The sequence below is a fragment of the Macaca thibetana genome, chromosome 5 (genome assembly GCF_024542745.1).
Source record: "Macaca thibetana thibetana isolate TM-01 chromosome 5, ASM2454274v1, whole genome shotgun sequence".
NCBI lineage: Eukaryota > Metazoa > Chordata > Mammalia > Primates > Cercopithecidae > Macaca > Macaca thibetana.
The window spans coordinates 102,221,610-102,246,387 of NC_065582.1; the positions used below are offsets into that span (position 1 = coordinate 102,221,610).

The window sequence follows — 24,778 nt, forward strand, 5'->3', positions numbered from 1 at the left end:
CATTCAAGTCTACAATTTTCACATTAAAATGAATCTAAGCCAGCATAAATTGTAATCTAGAAACACCATTTACAAGTGATACATATTCAAGCTCAGACAAGTAATATGCAGAAAGTGAGACTCAGCCAATTGCAACAAGAATTAAATAACCACTTTTACCTTGACATTTCTTTACCTTTAATACATGACCCTAATTACAGATACAAGTTTCGAAGAGAAATAAAATGACTGCTTTTGTAGTGCAGAACTATAAAACATTTTTTAAAATCCCACATTTTTAAGGATTTGGGTCCTAACAAAATATTTCAATTTCCAAACAAAGCAAAAAACACAGTAACAATATTATGTACTCATACATTAAGTGTTATTTTCTATGCTTCCTTTATGGGAGAATAATTTTGGGAGATTAGCGACTGTCTTTTTTATGTGTTTACTAGTCTACTGTATTCCATATTACACCACACTGCAATCAATAGAATATGTTCTAAATCCCTTGAGAGCTAGACATAATGAATAAAATTTTTAACCTGGGTGAACAAAGCTCATACAAGTGTGAATGTATGTAAGGAAGGAAAGATGTATGGAGAAATGCTCCATAAACTGTTAGTCACTCTATAGATCTAAAATATATGCAGAGTAGGGATATCAAAAAGAATGAACAGTTTCCACCTCCTTCTCTAGGGGTCTTGTGTGATACAGTAGCCACATAGCTGGGCTGTGATGTGGGCTAGGCTCACTGTATCATTCTTCCAGAATCTTCAAGAATTCACTGTGACTTCATTGTCCTTTTCAAAACTTTCAAAGAGTACAGAGTTCAACAGGAAATCAATTACATTCTCTGTTGGTTGTTCAGGTTATATGTGAAAAGTATGTGAGTTTACTCTTAGAGTTGGACAAAGCAGAGGAAGAGGAGGTATGATTTCTTCTCACTATATGTATAACTTGCCAGAGAATATTGTTGTAACCCATTATCTGAAATAGCACCACTGCATATATTAAAATACTTTAATAGCCACATTGTAACACTCCGTTTATATTAACACTTACTGAGTACCTATTATATGTCAGGTGTAGTGGCAGATGCTAAGGATACAGCTATGAATTAGACCAGGCCAAATTTTCCAGGTCTGTAGGAGGAAAGACAAGTTCCTGAAAGAAAAACAGCCCATCATCATCCTAAACTAGGAAGGTGAGAGAAAGATTCCTGAAACACCAATGTCCGAAAGCTTTGAGTCTTAAGGCAGATTGCTGTGTGAATAAAGGCAAGGAAATATAAAATGGTCTATAAATAGGTAGGTAGGTAAGTAGGTAGGTAGATCAATCAATCAATCAATCAATCAATCATCCATCCATCCACACACGTGTGTGTTTATGTGTGTGTGTGTGTGTGTATTTCTTTTCTCTACATACACACAAATTCAGAGCTGGGGAGGCAGGGAGGGAGGAAAAGAGGGTAAAAGAGTAAGAAGGAAGGGAGTGGGGAGGAGAGAAAGAAAAAGGGAGGGAGGGAGAGACAGAGAAAGGGAGAGAATGATAGTGTGAGGTGTGATATGGGAAATGCTAAAAGATGATGTGAGAGATACAATCATGGGGAACCTTAAGGATGATGATCCAAGGAGCTAGAATTTTATCCTGTTCAGGTGATGGAACATTGGTAAATGGCTGACAGCAGAGAATAAACGTATTCAAACTTGCATGGCAGAGAGACAAATGGAGAGACAAGGGGACTGCGATGAAATGAGGAAACACTTGTTTAAAATTGCTGGGTCTTAAAAAATGTGATGATGTCCATTGTTAGTAAGATCAATTTTCAATCTTTCTTAAGACATATCAGTCTGTCCTTAGAGTGCATGTCAAAGCCAAACTGGGTCTATGTGAACCATGCTATGGGTAGATTTAAATTAGGTCTCTCATTTCCAATAAAGGAGCGTATTATTTCTGTGAACTCTGATCTCACGTTATCATGAATACAGACACTGGAAAGTCTGTATTGGTTTGACCTTCAATTTTCTCTAGTATTTAAAAATGTAATTTTATTTTTCCACTTGGATAATCCAAAAGAAGAGAAGTAAATATATATTCTCAGTTGTATTCTTAAACTAAATAACGATTTATTGCTCACCTTCTCCCAAATGGTTCTAAAACCGGTCTTTTCTCAACTGATTGTTGGTATTTTATACTGACCTAATGTCATATGGGAATAGTCTAAAGATGCACTGTCCAATATGGTGACTACTAGCCACATGTAACTATGTAAGTTTAAATAAAATATTCAGTTCCTCAGCTGCACTACCTACATTGCAAGTGCTCCATAGTCACATGTAGCTAGTAGCTACTGAGTTGGACTGTGCAAATGTAGAATATTTCCTCCATTGAAGAAATTCTGTTGGACAATACTGGTCTAAATTACAAATCTCTTTAAAATCCAGCCATAGAAACACAATAGACACTTCTTTTCTAAGACATTGATTCTATCTACATTATAATTCAGAGACCCAAAATATATTTGCATCTCATTTATAATCTAATACTTCAGTTTTCTTAATCTAGTAATTAAATCATTAATGCCTGAAATACATGTGATATTTGACCAATATTACAGAAAATCCCTGCTTCTCATTCACTTCTGTGGAACTGATATAAATAAAATAGAAACTGAATATTAAAATTATTTATTTTAGCTCATGGAGTAACTTAAATAATAATCATTTTTTTCTTGCTATTCAAAGAGAAATACAGTAAAGTAGTAAAAATTAAAATAGTTCATCCTTACTAGTTTTGGAATTTAAAAAAGAAAAATAAGTTTTGGAAAAATATATAACTCTCCATGAAATTATAAATACTAAAAGTACCACATATAATACTTGAACTCACACACTTATAAATTCATCCCTTTGCTTTTGTTAAGTGTAACTATAAGAATGTAAACTTTTAAATTCAGTCTTCTAAAATGAAACATTAAGGTTCCTCAAATGAGAATGGGTTCCCATACTTGAGTGTTTACATATTCTAGTTGCACAACACAGAGTCTAAGCTGTGTTCACAGGGCAGTCACAGGATAGCAAAACTAGACTAGGACCAGAGATCACACTACTAGAAGGAAGAAAACAATATTTCATTTTGATGTGAACTAGGTTGATTAACAACCCATTAAACAAATAACACTTAACCATAACCACTTTCGTAGAAATTAGTTGTATCTGTTCTTCATACTTTCCTTTCTAGTATTGTGCAGAATGCAGAGGAGTTGCAACTGTTGGAAGCCAAATGCTATTCATGATCCCCACCCAGGGTGTGGGAGTACTGCTCATACTATACTCACAGTACTGGTTCCAAGTCAATCTCTCATAATCAGGAATCTACTGCCAACCCACAGAGCAATGGATAGGGCGTGTATGGTAATCACATTACAAGAAAGAGAGAAAGAGACATTTGTCAGATACTCTTATTAGAAAACAAACAACTACTCAGATCTTGGGATGGAGTTGAAGAGGTAGAAAATAAAATACTGAGAAAAAAGAAGAGAATTAGATAGTCCTGTGCTGAGGTGAAAAAAAGTAGAATTAAAAGAATGAAGTAAAAAAGAGCAACATCAAATTTTAAAACTAGTTTTCACAAGAGAAAACTAAGTTATGTTTCTTCCTGCCCCTTTCGTACTGCTTTACATATGTGGAGAACTATCTGAAAAGTTGTTAACTTAATAATCACAGTAATAATCTTCTACTTACACGTTTTCAATATCAACTACAATTTCTTTCTTGAGATCTTCTTTGTTCCTATCTCATTTTGTTCCCAAAGAAATCAGACCACTTAATGTCAATCACTGCTTTTTGATAATTTATGGTCTATCTGGTCAGCCATAGGATTAGCTGCCTTAAAGATCCGACAATAGTAGAATCCCACCAAAATACTATCTACTACAATAGATGACATAATGGAGTTCCAGCTTAACTCCTGCACTGTATGGTTTAATGAAGAACCAAAAGTGCCTCATTTTTAGCCTTTCTTTCATAACACTATCTTGTTTTGCTGTATTAAAAACTATATAATTTTGTTAAGGAGAGACTTAAGGTACTTGGTAGGCAGTTAGTTGAATGTCCAGTGTCCCAGGCAGTAACAACATCTTTTCAATCATGTATCTGACATGTTTCTGGTCTCTTCTCTAAATCAGGACAGCAGAGTGGAAGAATCCTATAATTGGGCTCTAGAGACTTGGATTCAAAATACAGCTCTGTTATGAATTATGAATTATGTATCTCCTTTGGCAAACTAGTCTACTTCTCTGGACCTCTGAAAATGAGATGTTTGGTTTAAATGGTATCCAGATTCCTTCCACTTAGAAATCTCATGATTTGAAGGTCTGGTGTCTCCTGTGCTAGTTAGCTGGTTGATGTTGTTAGCTGAGGAAATGCTGAGGAGATTATTTGGGTAAAGGATCCTTTGAAGAGAATGGGGCATGGGTTAAGGAAAAAGCTATGTATCAGAGGTTGGAGGACAAAACTTTCTTATTAACTCAACAACCCTCCTTGCACACCCAAAGAAAAAAAATAAAATTTAGCAATTTGTTTCTTCCAATTATTATATCAGCTCAAGGAATGTGGGAATACATCTTTTTTTTTTTTTTTTTTTTTTAAGTCACATGTAGTGGAAAATCCTTAAGACTGATATTCTGAAAATCCATGATGAAAATCTACAATCTCTGAAATAATAAAACTCTATCATTAACTCATTATGTGATCTTGGGTATGTTATTAAATCTCCACAAGCCCAAGAATATGTTTGGATAACATGTGCTCTAAGACCTCTTCTAATTCTATAATTACTGAAACCCATTAGCAGCTGCCAAATTTAAAGATCACAAAAATTGTAGAAAACATTTAACTTTTAAAACACAAATATTTTAAGAAAGAAATGTGTACAATAAAATGTGTACATTAATGATATTTACAGTTCTGCTTGATTTATCACATATAAAAGGGATCTGTGAAGCCTGTCTCTCATGAGAATTAAATGAGAAAAATGGGATTTATATGATTTTCTATTATTTTTTTTTTGTATAGTAGCTAAAATCTTCCTATTACCAATCTGCACGTTTGCTTGCATATCTTTGTTTTTTTTTTTGCTTTTTCTGAGATGGAGTCTTGCTCTGTCACCCAGGCTGCAGTGCAATGGCACAATCTCGGCTCACTGCAACCTCCACCTCCTGGGTTCAAGTGATTCTCCTGCCTCAGCCTCCTGAGTAGCTGGGACTACAGGCATGTACCACCACACCCGGCTAATTTTTGTATTTTTAGTAGAGACGGGGTTTCACCGTGTTAGCCAGGATGGTCTTGATCTCCTGACCTGTGATCCGCCCGCCTTGGCCTCCCAAAGTGTTGGGATTACAGGCGTGAGCCACCGCGCCTGGCCTTGTTTGCAACATAAATTACCTCACCTTTAGAAAAATGAAAGCATAAGACCAGCAGGTTACTCAACTAAATAACTAGTAAGAATTAGTGCTTTTGAATTCTAAACCTCTAACATTCCTGTTGATTAACGCTTGTAGTCTAAAGCAAACATAATTTATTGCTGCTTTCAAGTTACTATATAATAGTGGAGATTTAAGGTAGTGTATTTCCATAATAATCCAACATTTTTAGGTGTTTGTTTAACTGGGTTGTAAAATAACCTCTGGGGGAATAATGGGTAGGTTCTTCATGAGAGCAAATGCTTTTGAAAACCCTGGTTAAAAAGATTTCAGGATTGTCCTATATCAAACAATTCAAAGCACATTTTTTTTTAAAAAAGCTTTTCTTGCCGGGCGTGGTGGCTCAAGCTTGTAATCCCAGCACTTTGGGAGGCCGAGACGGGCAGATCACGAGGTCAGGAGATCGAGACCATCCTGGCTAACACGGTGAAACCCCGTCTCTACTAAAAATACAAAAAACTAGCCGGGCGAGGTGGCGGGTGCCTGTAGTCCCAGCTACTCAGGAGGCTGAGTCAGGAGAATGGCGTGAACCCGGGAGGCGGAGCCTGCAGTGAGCTGAGATCTGGCTACTGCACTCCAGCCTGGGCGACAGAGCAAGACTCCGTCTCAAAAAAAAAAAAAAAGCTTTTCTTTTGTTTGTGCATCCTATAACAAATACAAAATTTCTAAATCTGAAAATGATGTATCAAATACGTAATTACCTTTTGAACAAATAAGGCTCTACAAGAATTATGTATCATCTTTGCAGATATAAAAGTATATGTAGAAATAAGATGGTCTGAGTTTCCTTAACACTTACACACATGTGCATACACATGATCTGAGAAGATAATAGAATCATATGGTACAATAGTCTAATACATTTTGTTATTGGTAATGAAAAATAAATGAAATATATTAAATAGACTATTATGGTATAATTTAACAGATTAAATATGTTTCCATTAATGTTTGATGTTTTTCTTGTTTAACTCTCAAAGCAACGTTCAAGTGTAAAAAAAAAAAATTTCAAGCTTTGCTAATTCACATTACTACTAATTTACCAAATATTAAGACAAGGAATATTCTGAAACTTAGATCACACAGAAAAAAATTAGAAATTATAATAATTATTTTTATTTGAGACAGAGTTTCGCTCTTGTTGCCCAGGCTGGAGTGCAATGGTGTGATCTTGGCTCACCGCAACCTCTGCCTCCTGGGTTCAAGTGATTCTCCTGTCTCAGCCTCCCAAGTAGCTGGGATTACAGGCATGTGCCACCATGCCTGGCTAATTTTTGTATTTTTTTTTTTGTAGAGATGGGGTTTCTCCATGTTTTGAGGCTGGTTTCGAACTCCTGACCTCAGGTGATCCGCTCGCCTCAGCCTGCCAAAGTGCTGGGATTACAGGCATGAGCCACCGTGCCTGGCCAATTTTATTATTACTATCATTAGAGACAGGGTCTCATTTTGTTGGCCTGTCTGGAGTGCAGTGGCATGAGGACACAACACTGCAGCTTTGAACTTCTCGGCTCAAGTGATCCTCCCACCTCAGCCTCCCGAGTAGCTGGAACTACAGGTGTGCACCACCACACCTGGATAATTTAAAAATTTTTTTGTAGATATGAGGTCTTGCTATGTTGCCCAGACTGGTCTTAAACTTCTGACTTCAAGCAGTTCTCCAACCTTGACCTCCAAAAGTGCTAGGATTACAGGTGTGACCCACCATGCCTGGCCTATAATTTCATTTTTAATATTCACAATAAAAAAAGATACTACTCAGCCTTTCAAATGTTAGAAATATTCATCTAGATTGGTACATACCTTCATTATTTCTATTTCAAAACTGTAACGGTTTTATTTATTTGAATCATTGAAGGGTTTTTTTTCCCCACAATGGACAAGATTTCTTCATATAATTGTTTCCATGATGACATGTTCGACAGAAGGTCAGACTAAATTAATGTTCATATACTAGCTGTTGTACAACATAAAAAAGGAGATTTTTCTTTTAAACCATAGAAAGTGCCTAATCTCTTTGCTATCACAATTCCAAAAGTTGTGAAGTGGTGTATAATACACATTTCTAAAATTTTACTTCCTATCCTTGAAAGTTTTTGATCAAGATTATATGTAACCATCTCATAAAGTTGGCTAATGTTTTTGAAAAATTCATGCTATATAGGAACCCATATAAATTAAGTATTCAATAATTTCCTCCATAATTTCAAACTCTTTACTAATTTTCAATTCCTGAAATTGAAAAAAAAAATGCAAAGCTTCTTTTACTCGAAGTAAAGCAAAACTCAGAAAGTATGTTCAGCTCCAGAGCTATGCTTAAAACTTAAGTAACAGGGCAACAGACCTTTAGAGTACTTTAAAGGAAATGTATGAATAAAAAAATTACACTAGAACAATGACCTTAAAAATAAATATGACCCTTAATTATGTCATTCTTTTCTTTGAACTAGAAAGCATCTTAAAGTTGTCTTTAGTCAGCTATGTCCTAGGATTTGTCTAGGAAGCAAGGGCAGTTATAAAACTCAAATCTTAAAAAATGTACAGAATTAGATTAAAAATTCTCTCTTCTTTTCTCTTGCTTATAGTTATACTAAAAATAGCCTCTATCTATATGTCACAACTATTTATACTGAAAATAGCCTCTATCCATGTGTCTTGGACATAATTTTACTCCAATCAACATATTGAGTTTTGTGTGTGAAATCAAGTATTTTTGAAACAGTTTTCCCCTAGAATAAGAATTTACCACTTATAAAGTTATTTTTATATTACTCACACTAATAATGTAATATTAATCACTTTACATTCATTACCTAATTAACCTACTTTGAGAAGCCCATTTTGTAGATAGGGTAATTTAGACTTGGAGAGATGAAGCCCAAGTAAACACCACATAGTTACCAATGGAGGAACTAATTCAAACCTAGGCTGACTCTGTAAACCTAAAATGTACTATGATTCAAAACGTATAGATTCAAAACTTTATTCCAGACAAAGTAAACTATAATCTTCTACAGTTGCACCCCAAAATTTGCAATTTGAAGCTGGTGGTTTGAGAAGCAATGCACCATAACCATGCTATTCAGGTTCTCTAGCACTGCTGACTTTGATGAACTGCTTTCTATTTCCACAAACCAGTTATTTACTGAAGCTTCCCATGAGATAGTGCATGGTAGATGGTACGCTGCAGAACTTAAGCAAAAAGAAGTAGAAAATATACCCCCTGCCTTTGAGAAGCTTACAATCTAAAAATATGGTACCCCAAATATTGAGAGACTATAACATGACTGGGCATGCTTATTAGGGATGACTTTGTGGAAGCAGAGTGCTTCAATTAGGGTTTTGAGAGAAGTACGAGATTAACCAGGGTACAAATGTTTGGCAGTGAAAATAAGACTTGTGGAATAATTTAATAACCCTTCTTTATTTTGAAAAAACACTTAAAATACTTCAATTCTCTCTCAAACATGCACAAAATTACTAACCTTCTACATTCATGGCTTCTCTCAGAACCTGAAGTTTCTTTTGTCTCTCTCGGATTCGGTCCAAAGCACTTGATATTGCTGAGGAGGTGGGCAATTCTCGAGTGTGATATATTGGATCCATTTTCTGAGGGCCAAAGATATCCAAGGCTATACTTCCATCTGAGTATCTTGCCTCCTTTTTTCTAGGAGTGGTTGAAGTCCGCACTGTTACTGCCTCAGGGTGACAACGACGATATGTGGCAGTCTCTCCTGAAGAGAAGTCTCTGTCAGCTGTACAAAGCAAGTCCATGGATGAAGCCCAGATCTTCTTCTTAGGAAGCACATCAATGCCAGGGATGGGTTTTTTTTCTGGGCCACTAGTTTTGAACTGGTAAGGGGAGCATGTATTTTCAGAATCTTCATGTCCAGAATTATCTGATAAAATGTCCTTGAAATAATCCTCCTCATCTTGTGTATCTCTGATGGACAGAAATCCCATAGATTTACTAAGCCCTTTGTTAAGAAAGGTCTGATGAGAGAGTGGAGCCTTTTGTATGTCTAGTACATCAGAAGTAGAGCTTCTCCCTGGAATGATAAGAATCTGTCATGTATGCACAGAATTTTTAGAAAATAAATGGAAATGTAATCCACTATTGACAATGAAAGTGGTGGCAATTTCCTAAATGTTCCAAATGGAAGATCAGAGATGAAATGGTATGGTGGTGATGGTGATAGTGGAAGAGGAAAGAGATGCTATGTTTGCATAACTTTTCGTAGTTCATCGTCTCTTATCTAATAAAATCAATATACTGAACTGACATTTTTGAGTGGTATTATTTTCTATTCATCAAATGTGAATTATTTGGTTTTAAAAAGCAGACAACTATCCAGTTTGGAAGAATGTTCACTATCCAAGAAATGATTTGAGGCAATAATGGAATGTATAGTGAACTACTTTAACTTCTACAGGTATAACTCAAACATTATGTCATATCACTATAAAGCCCAGGTATATTCCAATCTTTTAAATAAATACATTTAAGGAAGAAACAAAGAATACTTGCTATATTCTGGATGGAAACAGGATTGTAACATTTGGAATTCTTAAGTATCACAATTTTATTATAATTAGATACGTTTTCAGAAAACTTTATTGTGTTTGAAATCCAAATAATTTGATTGTGTTTAAGTTATGAAAGAAACTTAATGTTTCCATGGCAGACCCTCATGCACTAAAAAAGTTTTTTCCTCTAGAACATAATTTACCATTATTTGCCATTTGTAATAAAGTACCAACTCTTATTCTTTAGTTCCTGAGGTAGTTAAAATCAGTAGTCATTTTACTTTTTTTTAAAGGCAGTAGTCTATAAATGTGACACATATCAAAAATGTCCATCCAGTAATTTTGTGAATCCATAGATTCAACAAAAAATCATATATATGTCCACTACTGAAAAAAGAAATGTGGGTAAATACTTTATAGTTACTAACTCAATAGCCCATAAACACTGAAGATTTCCTGTGCTACCTTCTGTGATCTTTTCGATAATCTATCTGCTATACAATATAAAATAATGACTAAAACCTTCTTAGTAATAATAAATTGCTTGTTAATTTATTTAAAGACATCAATTGCCTCTGTGGTGTAACAACTATAAGCTTTAATTCTCTGAACACAAATTTTACCTTAAAAAATCTTTAAAAAGTGAATTCATTTCAGAATGGCAGCAAATAATTGCTTAAGCATAAGATTAAAACATTGTGCTTTTATTGTACCTCATCTTCCCATGAATCTACTGAAGTGTAAATAAGGATAACATCTATATTTTGGGCACATCAAATAAAGAACACCAAGAAATATACCATACCACATCCAAACACATATTGTCACAGACTCCAGCTTCTAACTTAAGATAATTTGAAAACTGATAAACATATGTCTGTGTTACATTATTTTAGGGGTAAGTTATATTCTTAAACCACATTCGGAACTCATTAATTTAAAATTTTATTGAATAGAGAACAGACATATTCTTGAAAATTGATAGAACACATTATATTTTAAAAAAAAAGAATGGAAAGGATTCAAGGATCATAAACCAGATAGATGAACTCAACCATCTGCCTTATTCTGCTACCTTGACTACCAAAAAGCAGTTAAAACTTGGAAAAACATCAAACAAGCGGGTATGTGGCAACACCATAAATTCATACTCAATCACTTTGTACACGCAACACCACGTGTTAATAGTAAGTCTGTTTACTTTCCACAATGACTGTTTCACTTTTCCTCATTCTTCACATTTTCTACCTTAACTCCCTACTCTTTTAGCTGATGCTGTTGTCATAACTCCAAGAAAACCAGAGCTGTTGGAGGAGGGCTTTCTCATCTTTCCATGAGTAATTCTATACTACCTATGTCTACTCTTTTTTTTTTTTTTTTTTTTGAGTCTTGCTCTGTCACCCAGGCTCGAGTGCAGTGGCGCGATCTCGGCTCACTGCAAGCTCCACCTCCCAGGTTCACGCCATTCTCCCTCAGTCTCCCGAGTAGCTGGGGCTACAGGCACCCGCCGCCATGTTAATTTTGCTTTTGTATTTTGAGTAGAGACGGGGTTTCACTGTGTTAGCCAGGATGGTCTCCATCTCCTGACCTCGTGATCCGCCCGCCTCAGCCTCCCAAAGTGCTGAGATCTCAGGCGTGAGCTACCTACTATGTCTACTCTTCTCTTTGCCATCTTAAAAGATGAAATTTCCTACCAGTTGAAGGCCAATCCCCAATATGTATCCTGGATTCTCCCCTCACAATTTTGCTTTATCAAAGACTTTACTTCTATGGTTAATTCTCTGTTGCTATCTCCTCATACTTTCATTATTCTTCCTCTCTATTGAATATTCCCATTAGTATGTGAACATAATCTAATATCTCCCATAGTCAAGCCAAACCAAACAAAACTCTTCCTCTGTTAACCACATTTCCCCCTAGCTACTGCTGTCTCCCATTTCTTACTTCCCATTCATTATTCTACCCATTTTAATCAGCTTCCAACTACTCCATACATTAGCAACTCTCATTAGTTATGACCAATGATCTCTGCTTGCCAAATCAGATGGACATTTTGGTATACATATTGTACTTCTCAGTAACAACTGGTTATGATGACCATCCTTTACTCAATCTTTTCCTCTTTATATACCTATATATCCTACCTGTCAGACTGCTCATTCTTAGTCTTTGGTTTTTCTTCCCTTATTAGATATCCAAATGTTGGATTTCCTCAGGTGTCAGTTTTAGAATTCCATCTACTCACTTTGTCTTTATGTAATTTCTTCCATTAACAAGGCAGTAATATCATCTATACCTTGACAACTCCCAATTGATACACTTAGCACTGACCTCCTCTGGGAGTTCCAATCATATGTAATGAAACTTCTACTTACATTTCAGAAGACCCTCAAATGCAACATGCTCAAAACTGATCTTTTGCTTCCCACATCCAGAACTGTCCATTCTCCCCCAGTCTTTCCTATTACAATAAATGGCCCAATTACTCAACTGATTGTTCAAAACAGAAATATGGGCACCATCCTTAAATCTTTTACCTTATTTAATCCCCATATCAAATCCATCAGTAAATGATGGCTATTTACATTCTCAAAGATATCTTATTATTTCATGTATTCTAATTCTGCTACTATCACCCTATTTTCAATTAACATTATTGCTTGACTATAACACTGCAATGGCCCTAAGCATTTTCCTTCTGGAGAATGCATAGCTTGCTAAAAGCTAAATGGGAAACAATAAATAGACTTTATTTACAAATAAAAGATTTCATACTTGTATTCCTTGGGTAAGATTTCAAGAGTATAAAAAGTCTTTGTAATAGAACATATGCCATTTATTTAAGTTGAAAAAAACTTCCTTGTAAATTACACTGTGTTTTAACTATTTTTGTTATATGTGATTAACATTATCCCACACTGGATACCATCATTCACCTTTCACTTCACCCAGACTCAGACATTCACATCTCCTAGAAGTAAAGTTCGAAATGACATTTCAATATTGAAAGAGGCTCCCCAAGTCCCCATGTGTCCTCACAAATGTGTACAAGTGCATTTTAAAAGAAAGAAACATGATATTATTAATATGCCTAAGTTCTGAAGCACCACCATGTTGATCTGAATAATAGTTTAAGTTTCCACCTTAAGCTTGGCAGGAAATGTTTGATTTCTTTCTGCTCAGTGAAGCTATTTTATCAGCATTGGCAATATTAGGTAACAAAGCAGGGACAGACAGCCCACTAGTTTAGGCCTTAGCTTCTGTGACAGATCTCGGAGGTAAGATATAAGAAGAGACCTTTTAAGGTCATTTACTTATAGATAAAAGAATTTTATTGTATTTGAGCTGAACAATTAAATCACTAGGTATAAGGCATTATCCCTAAATTTGCATACTTCTTTCCATCTAATTCTGTATCTCACTGTCCATCTTAACATTTTCTTTATTAAAGACTGTAGTCAAGAGCCTAATAAACTAATGCTATCACCACATATAGATTTTGGGTTGGTGCACATTGAAGAAAATGTTTTACTAATAATGTATCATAAGGTTGCTTTGCTGCATTTGACCATTGACAGTTAAGAAGTGGCACTGCCAAGTGTCCTAGGTGTCTTAGAAGAATTACTTCTTCAAGAGATAATTTTTTTTCAATCTTAAACTTTTAAAATTAGTGTATGCAGTTGACTATTAGCTGCTGAATACTTCTGCCTGGTAATGGCTATAATTAGTATATTTATATTGATTTTGTCCTTAAAATAAGGTTTTACGAATTTGTAAAAGGTAAATGAAAAGAACATTTGTGCAATACTACTGTGCAAAGCAGTGATGGCTAAGAAGGTCTGAGGAATACTCTTCCCTTATATTTTATCCAAATAAGACTATTATTTCAGTATTAGGACTTTTAACTCTACTAAAAAATAGAAACATTAAACAAAATTTGGTTTATCCTGAGTGACTAATTGTAATCACTCACAAATTCTCTTGAGTTTAGATATAAGGGAGATTTTATTCTCCAATATGACTATTAGAGGATAAAATCAACAAACAATCTACTTAAGGATTTGATTTCTCTGTTAATTTTGTAAAGTCCTGACAGTCAATGCTTCCTTATCTGTATTAGAACAGCATATTCATAATAAGAATTCTAAGGAACTATTAGACAGTAATACTAAATCTTTCTTAGTATTATAAAAACAAAATTACAAATAAAAGGTATTAAAATCTGAATTAAAACTTCTGATGTTTTTATTGTTATAATAAGAAAATGGTCTAATAATATGAGCCAAGATGTTTTCTTTTTCTTTTGCATACAACTTAATGTTTAAAATAGGCTAAATAAATAAACCATAGTTTCACATATTTCTTTATGGAACTATTAAATATTTATAGTACAAATATATTACACTTCAAAATCTAGTATTTCCATAAAACCTTTTCTTGTTCAATTAACAAATAGACACTGAACACCTATAAAAACTAATATACTTAATATAGTAGGTTTTCCCTATCCCCAGCATCTACATGTCCAGAAAGCTTAACTTTTATGAATGTCCTTTATGAAACAAATATATGTATATATGTAAATGACAAATAACCTGCTATTTAAAATATGTTACCAAGTAGGTATAGACTCAGTAAAATCTCTTAATTGCTATCTTTAAAATACTCTGTAACAATTAATTTCTGAAACATTAAGCCTCTGAATCATTGAAAGTAATAAAATCTAAACTATGTTAGCATTTGATAATCCTTAATTTGATAAATATTTCAAGGCTCCCCTTTTTCTTTCTACAGACCCACAATGGAAAGGGAGATAGAATGGGAGTCATATATACATAAATAAATATATATGAATATTTTTTATTCTTAGAAAAAATACACTGCAAAAATTAATAATACAACATTACAGTTATTAAATCAAGAAGTAACAAATAAGCAAATAAATTTCAATTACATAACATGGCCACTTAATGGTAGTAGGAAATGATAGTAGGGAACTGCTGAAAGAGGTCAGAGAAATAACAAGAAAGACAAATAAAAAGGAGGAAGGGAGAGAGGAAAGAAAAGAGGGAAGTGGAGAGAGGAAAGAGAGGGAGAAAATAGAAAAAGATAAATAAGAAAAACAACAATGTCTTTTAAATCTAATGTTCCACTTATTAAAATGTTCATTATATCTCCCAAAAGATTCTTTCAGCTTGCTATTGACATTCATTTATAAGTTTCTGTTATTATTCGATTCTAAAATAGGAGACTGACCGAAAATTTGATGAATTAACAAATTGCTGCTACTGTTAGTGCCAAAGTTTACACTATATACTATCTCAAATCCTAGAATACTATAAAAATAAACAGATTTTTACCTACAAAAAAAAGTGACAAAAGTACAGTATGGGGATACAAGTATAGGAGGGAAATATTTGCAAGAAAGGATTAAAAATACTTTCAAAGTTGTCACCACACTGTATTTTTGGCCCACATATAAACTAATCACGTATGTATTAGAAAAAAAACCCTGATCTAACCAGAAATAAATTACTATACCAATGAAAGGAAAGCTAAAATATCTTTTCAGAAAGATAATCTTTATTCACAATAATTACAATGGAAGCACCAAAACAGATACTTAACTAACTGTACCATTACAAAATCACTCCCTTAGAAACAATTTTACTACTTTTCTTTGACTTACACATTCCTTCCTCTCAGATATGAGAGTTCTGACTCTGCAAAACATTTGGTCCAGATAGTTAAGGTCTACGTTTAGTTTTCACAACCAGAGTTGCTCATAGGTTTTAAATAAGACAGCTTTCTCTGATGTTCTGATTAAATTAAACTCTTAACTTTTTCATCTATTTTATTAAAGTATATAAATTAGAATATATTTAAGTAACCTGTACATTTACTTCTACCTAGCCCCAAGATCTAAGACAAGATCTAAAAAGTATTTTTGTTAATGTTTAGATTATCGTGATTCTCAATATTGCTTGATAAGAAGAGAACAAAGATAATCAGCAAAATCAAAAGTTTATTTTATAAATAAGCCATGCCTGAAACTTAACAGTGAAAAATAAATTGTCACATAAAATTATATTTACTTTTATTTCAAGTGTTTGAAATTTCTATTCACCTCTTTTCTTTTCTTTCTTTTCTTTTTTTTTTGAGACAGAGTTTCACTCTTTGTTGCCCAGGCTGGAGCGCAGTGGTGCAATCTCAGCTTACTGCAATCTCTGCCTCCCGGGTTCAAGTGATTCTCCTCCCTCAGCCTCCCGAGTAGCTGGGATCACAGGCACCTGCCACCATGCCCGGCTAATTTTTGCATTTTCAGTAGAGATGGGGTTTCACCATGTTGGCCAGGCTGGTCTCGAACCCCTGATCTAAGGTGATCCACCCGCCTCAGCCTCCCAAAGTGCTGGGATTACAGGCATGAGCCACCTCGCCTGGCCTGAAATTTCCATTCATTTCTTTTTAAAAAGTAAATTTAATTATCATAGGATACATAATTATATAATGTTACTGACAAATAGGAAAACCACTATTCATCATTAGTTTGTATTTACTAAGTATCACACATGACCTAAGGTAGTATTTGATAACTCCATGGTAATATCTATTTAGTGGGTTATTACTAGCATTAAAAAAAAAAGAAATATGATACAAAATATCACAGTGCAGTAAGAAAAACTTTCTGAAACTTGTTTTAGTGTTTATGTTCATAAACATATGCATGTGTTTATTTAGTCATGCTTTATAAAATATTTTTAATATGAAATACCATGATAAAGTAAATAAATAATATTATTATTGATATATCAATACTGGAAAGGGAAATAATTTACTCTGGGAATTCTAACTATATTAATAATATTTTCTGTATAAGTTTAATGAAGCTATTTTTTAATGTAGCTAGTATTCTTGTCCATTCCCTAACTCCACTTTGTACGTTTATGTTCTAATCATCGTCTCAATTACCAGATTTCAAAGCCAGGTAAGTATAATTTTTGTAAAGAAAACAATGGGATAAGGTTAAGCCTAGAAATTTCCTATTAATATACTCTTACCTGTTGGTAATCCTTTTCCTCGCAATCGATCTCGAATAGCCTGGCTTCGATCAGGTTTTTGTTCACTGTTACAGGAAAGCTGGTCTGTCTGCACACAGGTAATAACAAATCAAGTTTGACAAAAGGATCTCCCTTTTGTTTTCATAGTAACTGTTTACAGAATGACACTAGTTACACAGTTTTTGGAGGATATAATATTAAATAATGAGACTCTATGTCCTATTGTATTTGTAGGGTAATTTGTATTCTTGGATAAGATTTATGTAGCCCAGTGCTGGCCAATTCATTACAGAAAATTAAAAGGGAAGAAGCAGTGACTGAAGAGTAACCTACTAACTAGAAAATACCATCAGATTAAACTTGTTAAAACGAGTTCTATTTGAAAACAGTAAACTTGAAGTCGTCTTCTTTCCCCAACCAATAACTACTCTTGTTAGATTATAATTTAAAAATCACATTAATTTGGGTATAATAAAGCTTTCTCCTGGTTATAACTATGAATTCAGGAATTTAAATTACTTTCAGAAATAATTTTATAGATCTTGCCCTTTAGAAATTACATTTGAGAAATGCTAAGTCTTTTTTTTTGAGATGGAGTCTCACTCTGTCACCCAGGTTGAAGGACCTCGGTTCACTGCAACCTCTGCCTCCCAGGTTCAGGTGATTCTCATGCCTCAGCCTCCAGAGTAGCTAGGACTACTGGTGCACACCACCATGCCTAGCTAATTTTTGTATTTTTAGTAGAGACAGGGTTTCACCATGTTGGCCAGGCTGGTCTTGAATTCCTGACCTCAAGTGATCTGCCTGCCTTGACCCCCCTAAGTGCTGGGATTACAGGCGTGATCCACTATGCCTGGCCGAGAAATGCTAGGTCTTTAAATGGACCCTCTGAGGGATAACACATTTAAATCAATGCTCTTTGAAGTTCCCATTAAAACAAAATGTAGTCTTAAAGTTTAATAGCTTTAGCCAAGGGTATTTGCTTGAAATAAAGTATGTCAAATTAGGTCAAACTCCATATTATAAGGGATAAAAAATTGAACAGATCACTGTTTCATTCTGGTGGCCAATTAGAAGAGAAATGTCAATATAAATGGAAGAAGAGAGAATGGTGAAAAGAAATTACTTAAATCTAGCACCAAGAGCATGCATACATATTTGTTTACACACACACACTCGCACATACTACAGAAATGTTTTAATATTGCTCCATTAGGGAATCTTGCTGGAGTATGGATTAAAAACCTGTTTAAGGTAGTATATTCAAGGCTCAAGCATTATGTTTTCTACCTATAAGAAGACTTGTAAATGGAAGTATTGCTGAAATAATGTTATCATTTAAGTTGCATGAATGATGTTAGTCCAGATTATACTGTACTGTCAGTGACTGAAAAGACAGTAAACATCCCACATCTTTGAAAATTCCTGCATTGAAGTTAGTTACTATTAATAATAACTATTATTTATTGAACATATATGCTAGGCACATGCTTTGTGCTATCTAATCCTCAAACAACCTCATATGGTAGACAATATTATCCTCATATTACAAATAAAAGGAGAAATAGCGAAGAAACTTCTAAGGACCACAAAGCAGCTCATTAATATGGAAATAATTACTTTTACAACAGTTTGATAATATGGGTGATTGATACATATTATTCCTATTTTGCAGATAAGTAAAACTGTGGCCCAAATATTGTAACATTAAATCAGTGGAAAAACCTAGACAAGTAAGCTGGCTTGCTGACTTTTACCCCACGCTAATTAATTTTAAGTAAGAATGATGGTCACTTACAATGAATTTCATACCAGTGAAAGACTAACTCACTCTATCAGCTACTGGAGACAACAAAAGCTTTAAGGAATACATTGGGGTCAGAAACACCCCAGTTCCAATTATGTCTTTGTCATTTACCATATCTGTGGCTATGTGTAAGTTATTTAATCTTTCTCAGCCTTAGTTTTATGCCCTCTAAAATGAGGATAAAAGTATCTCTATTAAATTGAGGTTGTTTTGATGAATAATGTGATAATGCACATAAACCCTTTAGCATAGTGTCTGGCACAAAGTAAACAAACACTTCAAAAACAGTAGCTGTTGGAGTTACTTCTACCCAGTGATGTCTAGGAGATGAGGAAGAGCAACAGAAAGGTAAGGGGAGCATGATTATACTTAGTAAAAATTTGTCTTTGTGAAGAGAGGCTATCTACATGCTGATTCCAACTGATCCTTCTATTTTTCTCTCCCATTAAATAACCCCACGATACACCCCCATGCCATACTGTTCCCCAAACATCCCTGTTTTCCCATTTCACAGCCTTTATCCAGGTTCACTTCCCTCTGCCAAGATTACTCTATCTAGCCTACAGGATATAGTTCGAAGTGCTATTTTTAATTTTAATTTTAATTTTTTTTGAGGTAGGGCCTTACTCTGTTGCCTAGGTTGGACTGCAGTGGTGCAATCATGGCTCACCATAGCCTTGACCTCCCAGGCTCAAGTGGTCCTCCCACCTCAGCCTCCTGAGTAGCTGGGACTAAAGGCATGCACCATTATGCTCGGCTACAAAGTGCTATTTTTCAGTGCAACCATAATTTGTATCCTTTTCCTTTAAACTCTCATAGCTGTTAAAATTTTTACTATGTATCTTTTTATAGCCTTCTTTCATTTTATAATTAAGCAAATGGTTATGGCATTTTAGATAAGAGCGCCTAGATCAAATATTTTATTCCAATTTTTATCTTCTACAATCCCTAGCACAGGTTTCATACATAAATGAGCAACAAAGATCCACTATAGTAATGAGAACTAAATGCTAAACCTTAAAGGGATGAAGATTTTATGTGTAATATGGGCAATTATTGATAGGTAATAGAATTTCTATGGAGACAGAAAAAAAATATTCATTCAAAGACAGAAAAAAACATCTCTCACAATTTTACTATAGGAGTAAAATTAGCAAACAGCACAAGAGTCTTAGAGAAAGTGTGGTATAATAAAAAAGTCCCTGGACTGACTAATAGAGAACTCAAATCCCATAGTTGTTTGGGTATCAGTTTCCTTAACCATAAAGTGAAGTTTTAAAGAATATTAGCCTTATGAGAATGTCTGTGAAAAAAAGACCTCAAAGACCAAGTAATTTTGGGAAATGCTTCATTTACATGTCTATTCTTCTTGAAGGTTAGTAATATAGTCTAGTACATTAAAGGCTCTAAGAAGTTCTCCAGTGAAAATACATTGAATTTCCTTTAAATAATTTTTTCTCAAGCTTCTTTGGTCATAGAGGAATTTTTAAAACAAAAATATTGAAAACAATGTGAGAAATGTTGGTCTGGACAGAGGGTTTTCAAAGATTTTTTAATAGCTTTACCTTTGTCCAAAAAAATCATATGCAGAAACATAAACAGATCAAATAAAACTGGAGCTGCTCCAGTTAAAGAGGGAAAATGGGCAACCAAGAACTCCATTTATTCAGCCTCTACTTCCTACACTTCCCTTCACTATAGAACCTCAAAGGTTTCTTGGGGGAGAGTTTACAAACCATTTGTCTAGAAGATCTCTGGGCCTGTCATCAACTGAAAAATTGTGCAGAATTTGAATATATTCCTGGCAGCCATCTGACATCCTGGTTAAGATGGGAACTAAATCCCTACTGATAAGGAATTCTGAGGAAGCTAACAAGAACACTGTGTGGCAGTGGTCAATTTGTAACCTGTACAAGGAAGAGGGACCAATACTCTGGGACTATAACCCTAAGGATAAGAGCAGATAAAATATAGATCCAGATCAGATAGGGCAAACAAGATAAAATACAGCCTTAGAAATGCAGAACAAAGGTGGGACTTTCAGGTAAGATATGGCATTGGTTATTCTTGGGATTCTTCATATCCAAAACAAGAGAAAAACCAGAAGAGTCCGGGTCTTGGGGAAATCTGGCAGGGATACAAGCATGGATTTCCTGTATACACTAGGTAGCAGTGTTCAGAGAAGAAAGTAGAGAAGGTTTGGGAAATACCTAGAAGATCCAGAAAAATGAGTGGTCATGAAATAGGTATAAAGCAACAGAAAGTACATTTAAATATTTCTAAAACCCATTTTCATGTTAATACATTTTTTCTAGGTGTACACAGTATAACCATTTGCTAAAAGCTCCTTAGGAAAAGATCTAAGAAAGAAAACAAGAGGAGATACTTTCAGCTCAAACATGCTATTATTCTATGATATTTTTGGGAATAACTCTCACAAAATCTAGACTCATTGCAATGAGCTTCTAAATTTTAAGTATTGTTTCAAATAAACAATTTATATTAGAAGAAGAAATTCAATTTTCCATTTCTAGTCTTCATTGAGAAAATGCTACCTATACAGTATCCTTAAAGAAAATTTTGTGATATCTACTCAATTTTAAAAATATGACTATATTTACCATTGTAACTGTAGCTTACCCCAGAAAGATTTCCCAGAACCAGTTTTACCAAGTGTTTCACGTAGGAAAATGAGGGTGCACAGTTGCTATTCCTAATGTGGGCACTGCAAGCATCCAGCACAGTCCGAACAGAAACTCGAGCATAAATAACATCCTCACACATTCCAAGCAGTATGCTGTTGAGATGATCTCCAAGCTTGATAGGCTGAATATAAATAAAGGAAAAGCCACATTAATAAATGTGAGTAAATATTCTTTCTAATGAGACAAATCATTCTAGGAATCACAGGAACCACACTGAAACACGCTTCACATACTTGGAGGAAATAAATTCCTTCCTTATAAGCATATGCATCTTACTGTGTTTTACCTTTTTATGGTCTAAAAAATATTAGCAGAAGATAGTTAACTTATACTTCCCTATACAGGAAGTACAGAAAAACTCTGGGTATTTTAAAGTACAAAGTAAAGTAGTGAAATTCTTGGCTTATTCAAATGTTTTGATCAACAGTTACTACATGTACACACACACACACACACACAAACATACACACCATTTGGGGGAATAAACTGTTTCCTAATATTATATTAAATGTAATACAGTCAATGTGTATAAATATAATTTGATAACTTAAAGGAGATTTAAAATATTGCAATGCCTCAAGACCATTTAAATATAAATTATAATTATGTTGGTCAAACAGACAAGCCAGAATGTGAGGTTTTTTTATTCGTTAACGTATTTTGTAGAATATTATATCTGAATGGCCAAAGAGCATATGAAAGGGTGGCCAATATCATTATTAAGAAATGTAAATTAAAACCACTACAGAAAGAAGCTACTACACACACAATAAAATAGTGAAAAATAAAAATACTAACAATACAAGAATTGGTAAGGAGTGGAGCAATTAAAACTCACATCCAAGCTGATGGGAGTTTAAACTGGTATATCCACCTTGGTCTAAACAAATGCCTTTCTTATGAGCCTTCCACTTCTCATCCATTTGGGTATTATTAATATATCATCCTTTAGGGTTAGCTTAGATGCAATGTCCTTTAAGAAATCTGTCCTGATCCTCCAAACCTAACCAGAAGTCCCAACTCTGTTTTCCATAGCGTCCTCCATTTTCTCTAACATAGCATTTATTGCATTATGTTGTAATTGGCCGTTTAGCTGTCTATTCCTTCCAAAAAACTGCATAGGCATGGGTCACTACAGTCCTAGTGTCTAACAGTCTCTGACACAAGGTAGGTACTTAATAAATACTTTTAAATTAGTATTAAAATATTTCTAAAATATTCTGACTTCTGATCCTAAAACACTAGCTTATATTTCCCCTTTAATTTATATTTATTGATATTGACTCTCTATTTATATTTGATACTGACTTTATTTCCAGTTATCGGAAAAGAACATAAAGTGTTATGGACTGTGATCACATTTTACAAGTTAGGTTGCATAATACAAGACACCAATATTTCCAGTAATATTTTAACTTTCTCATTTATATTTACAGAATTGAAACTGAAGAGAGAAAGAAAATATACATTATTTTTCACGACATAAAACCAAATGAAGTAAAGAATATCATTTATCTTTTATGGATCTTAAGATGTTTGTATTTTAGAATAAAAGGCTAAAATGCTTGTTACTTCTTTTATTTAATAAGAAAAAAACAGACCTACTTATTTTTGGTTTTTACTTATAAATGCCTAAAATAAAACCTAATTCTATATGTTATATCTTGCCTTGATGAAATATAGCTATTTTTAAATTTTCAATTACTATTTACTACTATGTTTATATTGGTCTTTAGGAATCAGAATTATTTTAGAAAATAATGATTAGAAGCGGCCCAATGGCGAACATGGCCCAGGACCTCCGCAAGTGTTACTTTAATACCTATGTCTGCTGCTATAGGGGTGGTGAAGTATGATGTATGATTTGAAGTGCCAAGAGAAAAAGCTATGACATTCTCTAATACAATACTCAGAGACATAGGGCTACTATTCCTAGAGTTTTTGCATCAAAAAAGCTATCACATTCAGTAGAATGAATCATCAAAGACAAGAGATTTCCAATCTCTCTTAACAGTCACTAAATTAGATAAAATAAAGTATACTCCCATTTATCTTGCTATAATTTTGAAGAGGCCAGCTCCATCTCACAGATTGAGTTGTTGAAACCTGGTTAGTAATTGCTACAGTTCTAGGAATACCTTAAAAATACTGTCTTTAGTACTTTATTATAAGTTCATCCTGAAAGTATGACATTATTAATATAAACAACCTCCATAGGAATGCTGGTACACCTGACAGCACGCTGTGGAACACATATAAATACATTGAAGAGCTATGATAAAAGGTGTAAAATTGAGCACATGTAAAAAGTGTAACAACTGTAAACAATTAACTTACTTGGCTCTGAGGCACTTCATGATCAGCCCCCCAATACAGTGTCATTCCAAGAGAATAAATGTAGATCTAGGAATAGAATTTTTAAGAAATAATTTTATGATAAAATGCAATAGAAAATTTAGCAAGTGCTATAAATACAGATTATTTTGTTCCAAAGAAAATATAATACACAATTTGAGAAAATCATCATTTTATATTTTACATAAAAGTATATGAGAGCTTAAAAGAGATAGTAAGACTGGAAATTATTACAACAGATGTTTTTCTAATTCCCCAGCCCATCCTTTATCAATAATCATTTCTGTTAGCTTTTAAAGTTTCCTTATGCAAATTCAAGCAAATATGAATATATATTCTTATTTCCTCCTTTTACAAAAGATCAAAAACCTTAAAAATTACTAGGCACTTTGCTTTTTTTTTTGAGGCAGAGTCTGGCTCTGTCGCCCAGGCTGGAGTGCAGTGGCACAATCTCGGCTCACTGCAACCTCCATTCCCTGGCGATTCTCCTTCTCAGCCTCCTGAGTAGCTGGGATTAGAGATGCCCGCCACCATGCCTGACTAATTTTTCTATTTTAAGTACAGAAGGGGTTTCGCCATGTTGGCCAGGCTGGTCTTGAATTCGTGACCTCAGGTGATCTGTCCGCCTCCACCTCCCAAAGTGCTGGGATTACAGGTGTGAGCCACTGCGCCCGGCAGGTACCTTGCATTTTAAACTTATCAATAGATATTTCCATATCAATGCTTAGATATCTTATTTTTTAAAAATGGTACATAGAATTCCATTAGTGGTTGTAGCACTGTTTATATAACCAATCTGTTATTAACAGAGAATTAAAAAATTTTTTTCAAACCTTTGCTACTATAAATGATGTTTCAGTAA

At 34.2% G+C, this 24,778-nt stretch overlaps 1 protein-coding gene across 9 annotated transcripts in view; it reads right to left on the reverse strand.

The window, feature by feature from the left end:
- Nucleotides 1–24,778, reverse strand: part of PTPN13 (protein tyrosine phosphatase non-receptor type 13) — a 223,872-nt gene that overhangs the window by 113,149 nt on the left and 85,945 nt on the right. For 8 of the 9 annotated variants that reach the window (XM_050790402.1, XM_050790400.1, XM_050790397.1 and 5 more), the window contains exons 5-8: nucleotides 23,899–23,964; nucleotides 21,497–21,682; nucleotides 17,050–17,137; nucleotides 8,950–9,513 (exon numbers count right to left, since the gene is read on the reverse strand). In XM_050790402.1, coding sequence (XP_050646359.1) covers nucleotides 8,950–9,513; nucleotides 17,050–17,137; nucleotides 21,497–21,682; nucleotides 23,899–23,964 — 904 coding nt within the window. The remainder of the gene's footprint in view (nucleotides 1–8,949; nucleotides 9,514–17,049; nucleotides 17,138–21,496; nucleotides 21,683–23,898; nucleotides 23,965–24,778) is intronic. The other variant, XM_050790406.1, reaches the window with a different exon arrangement.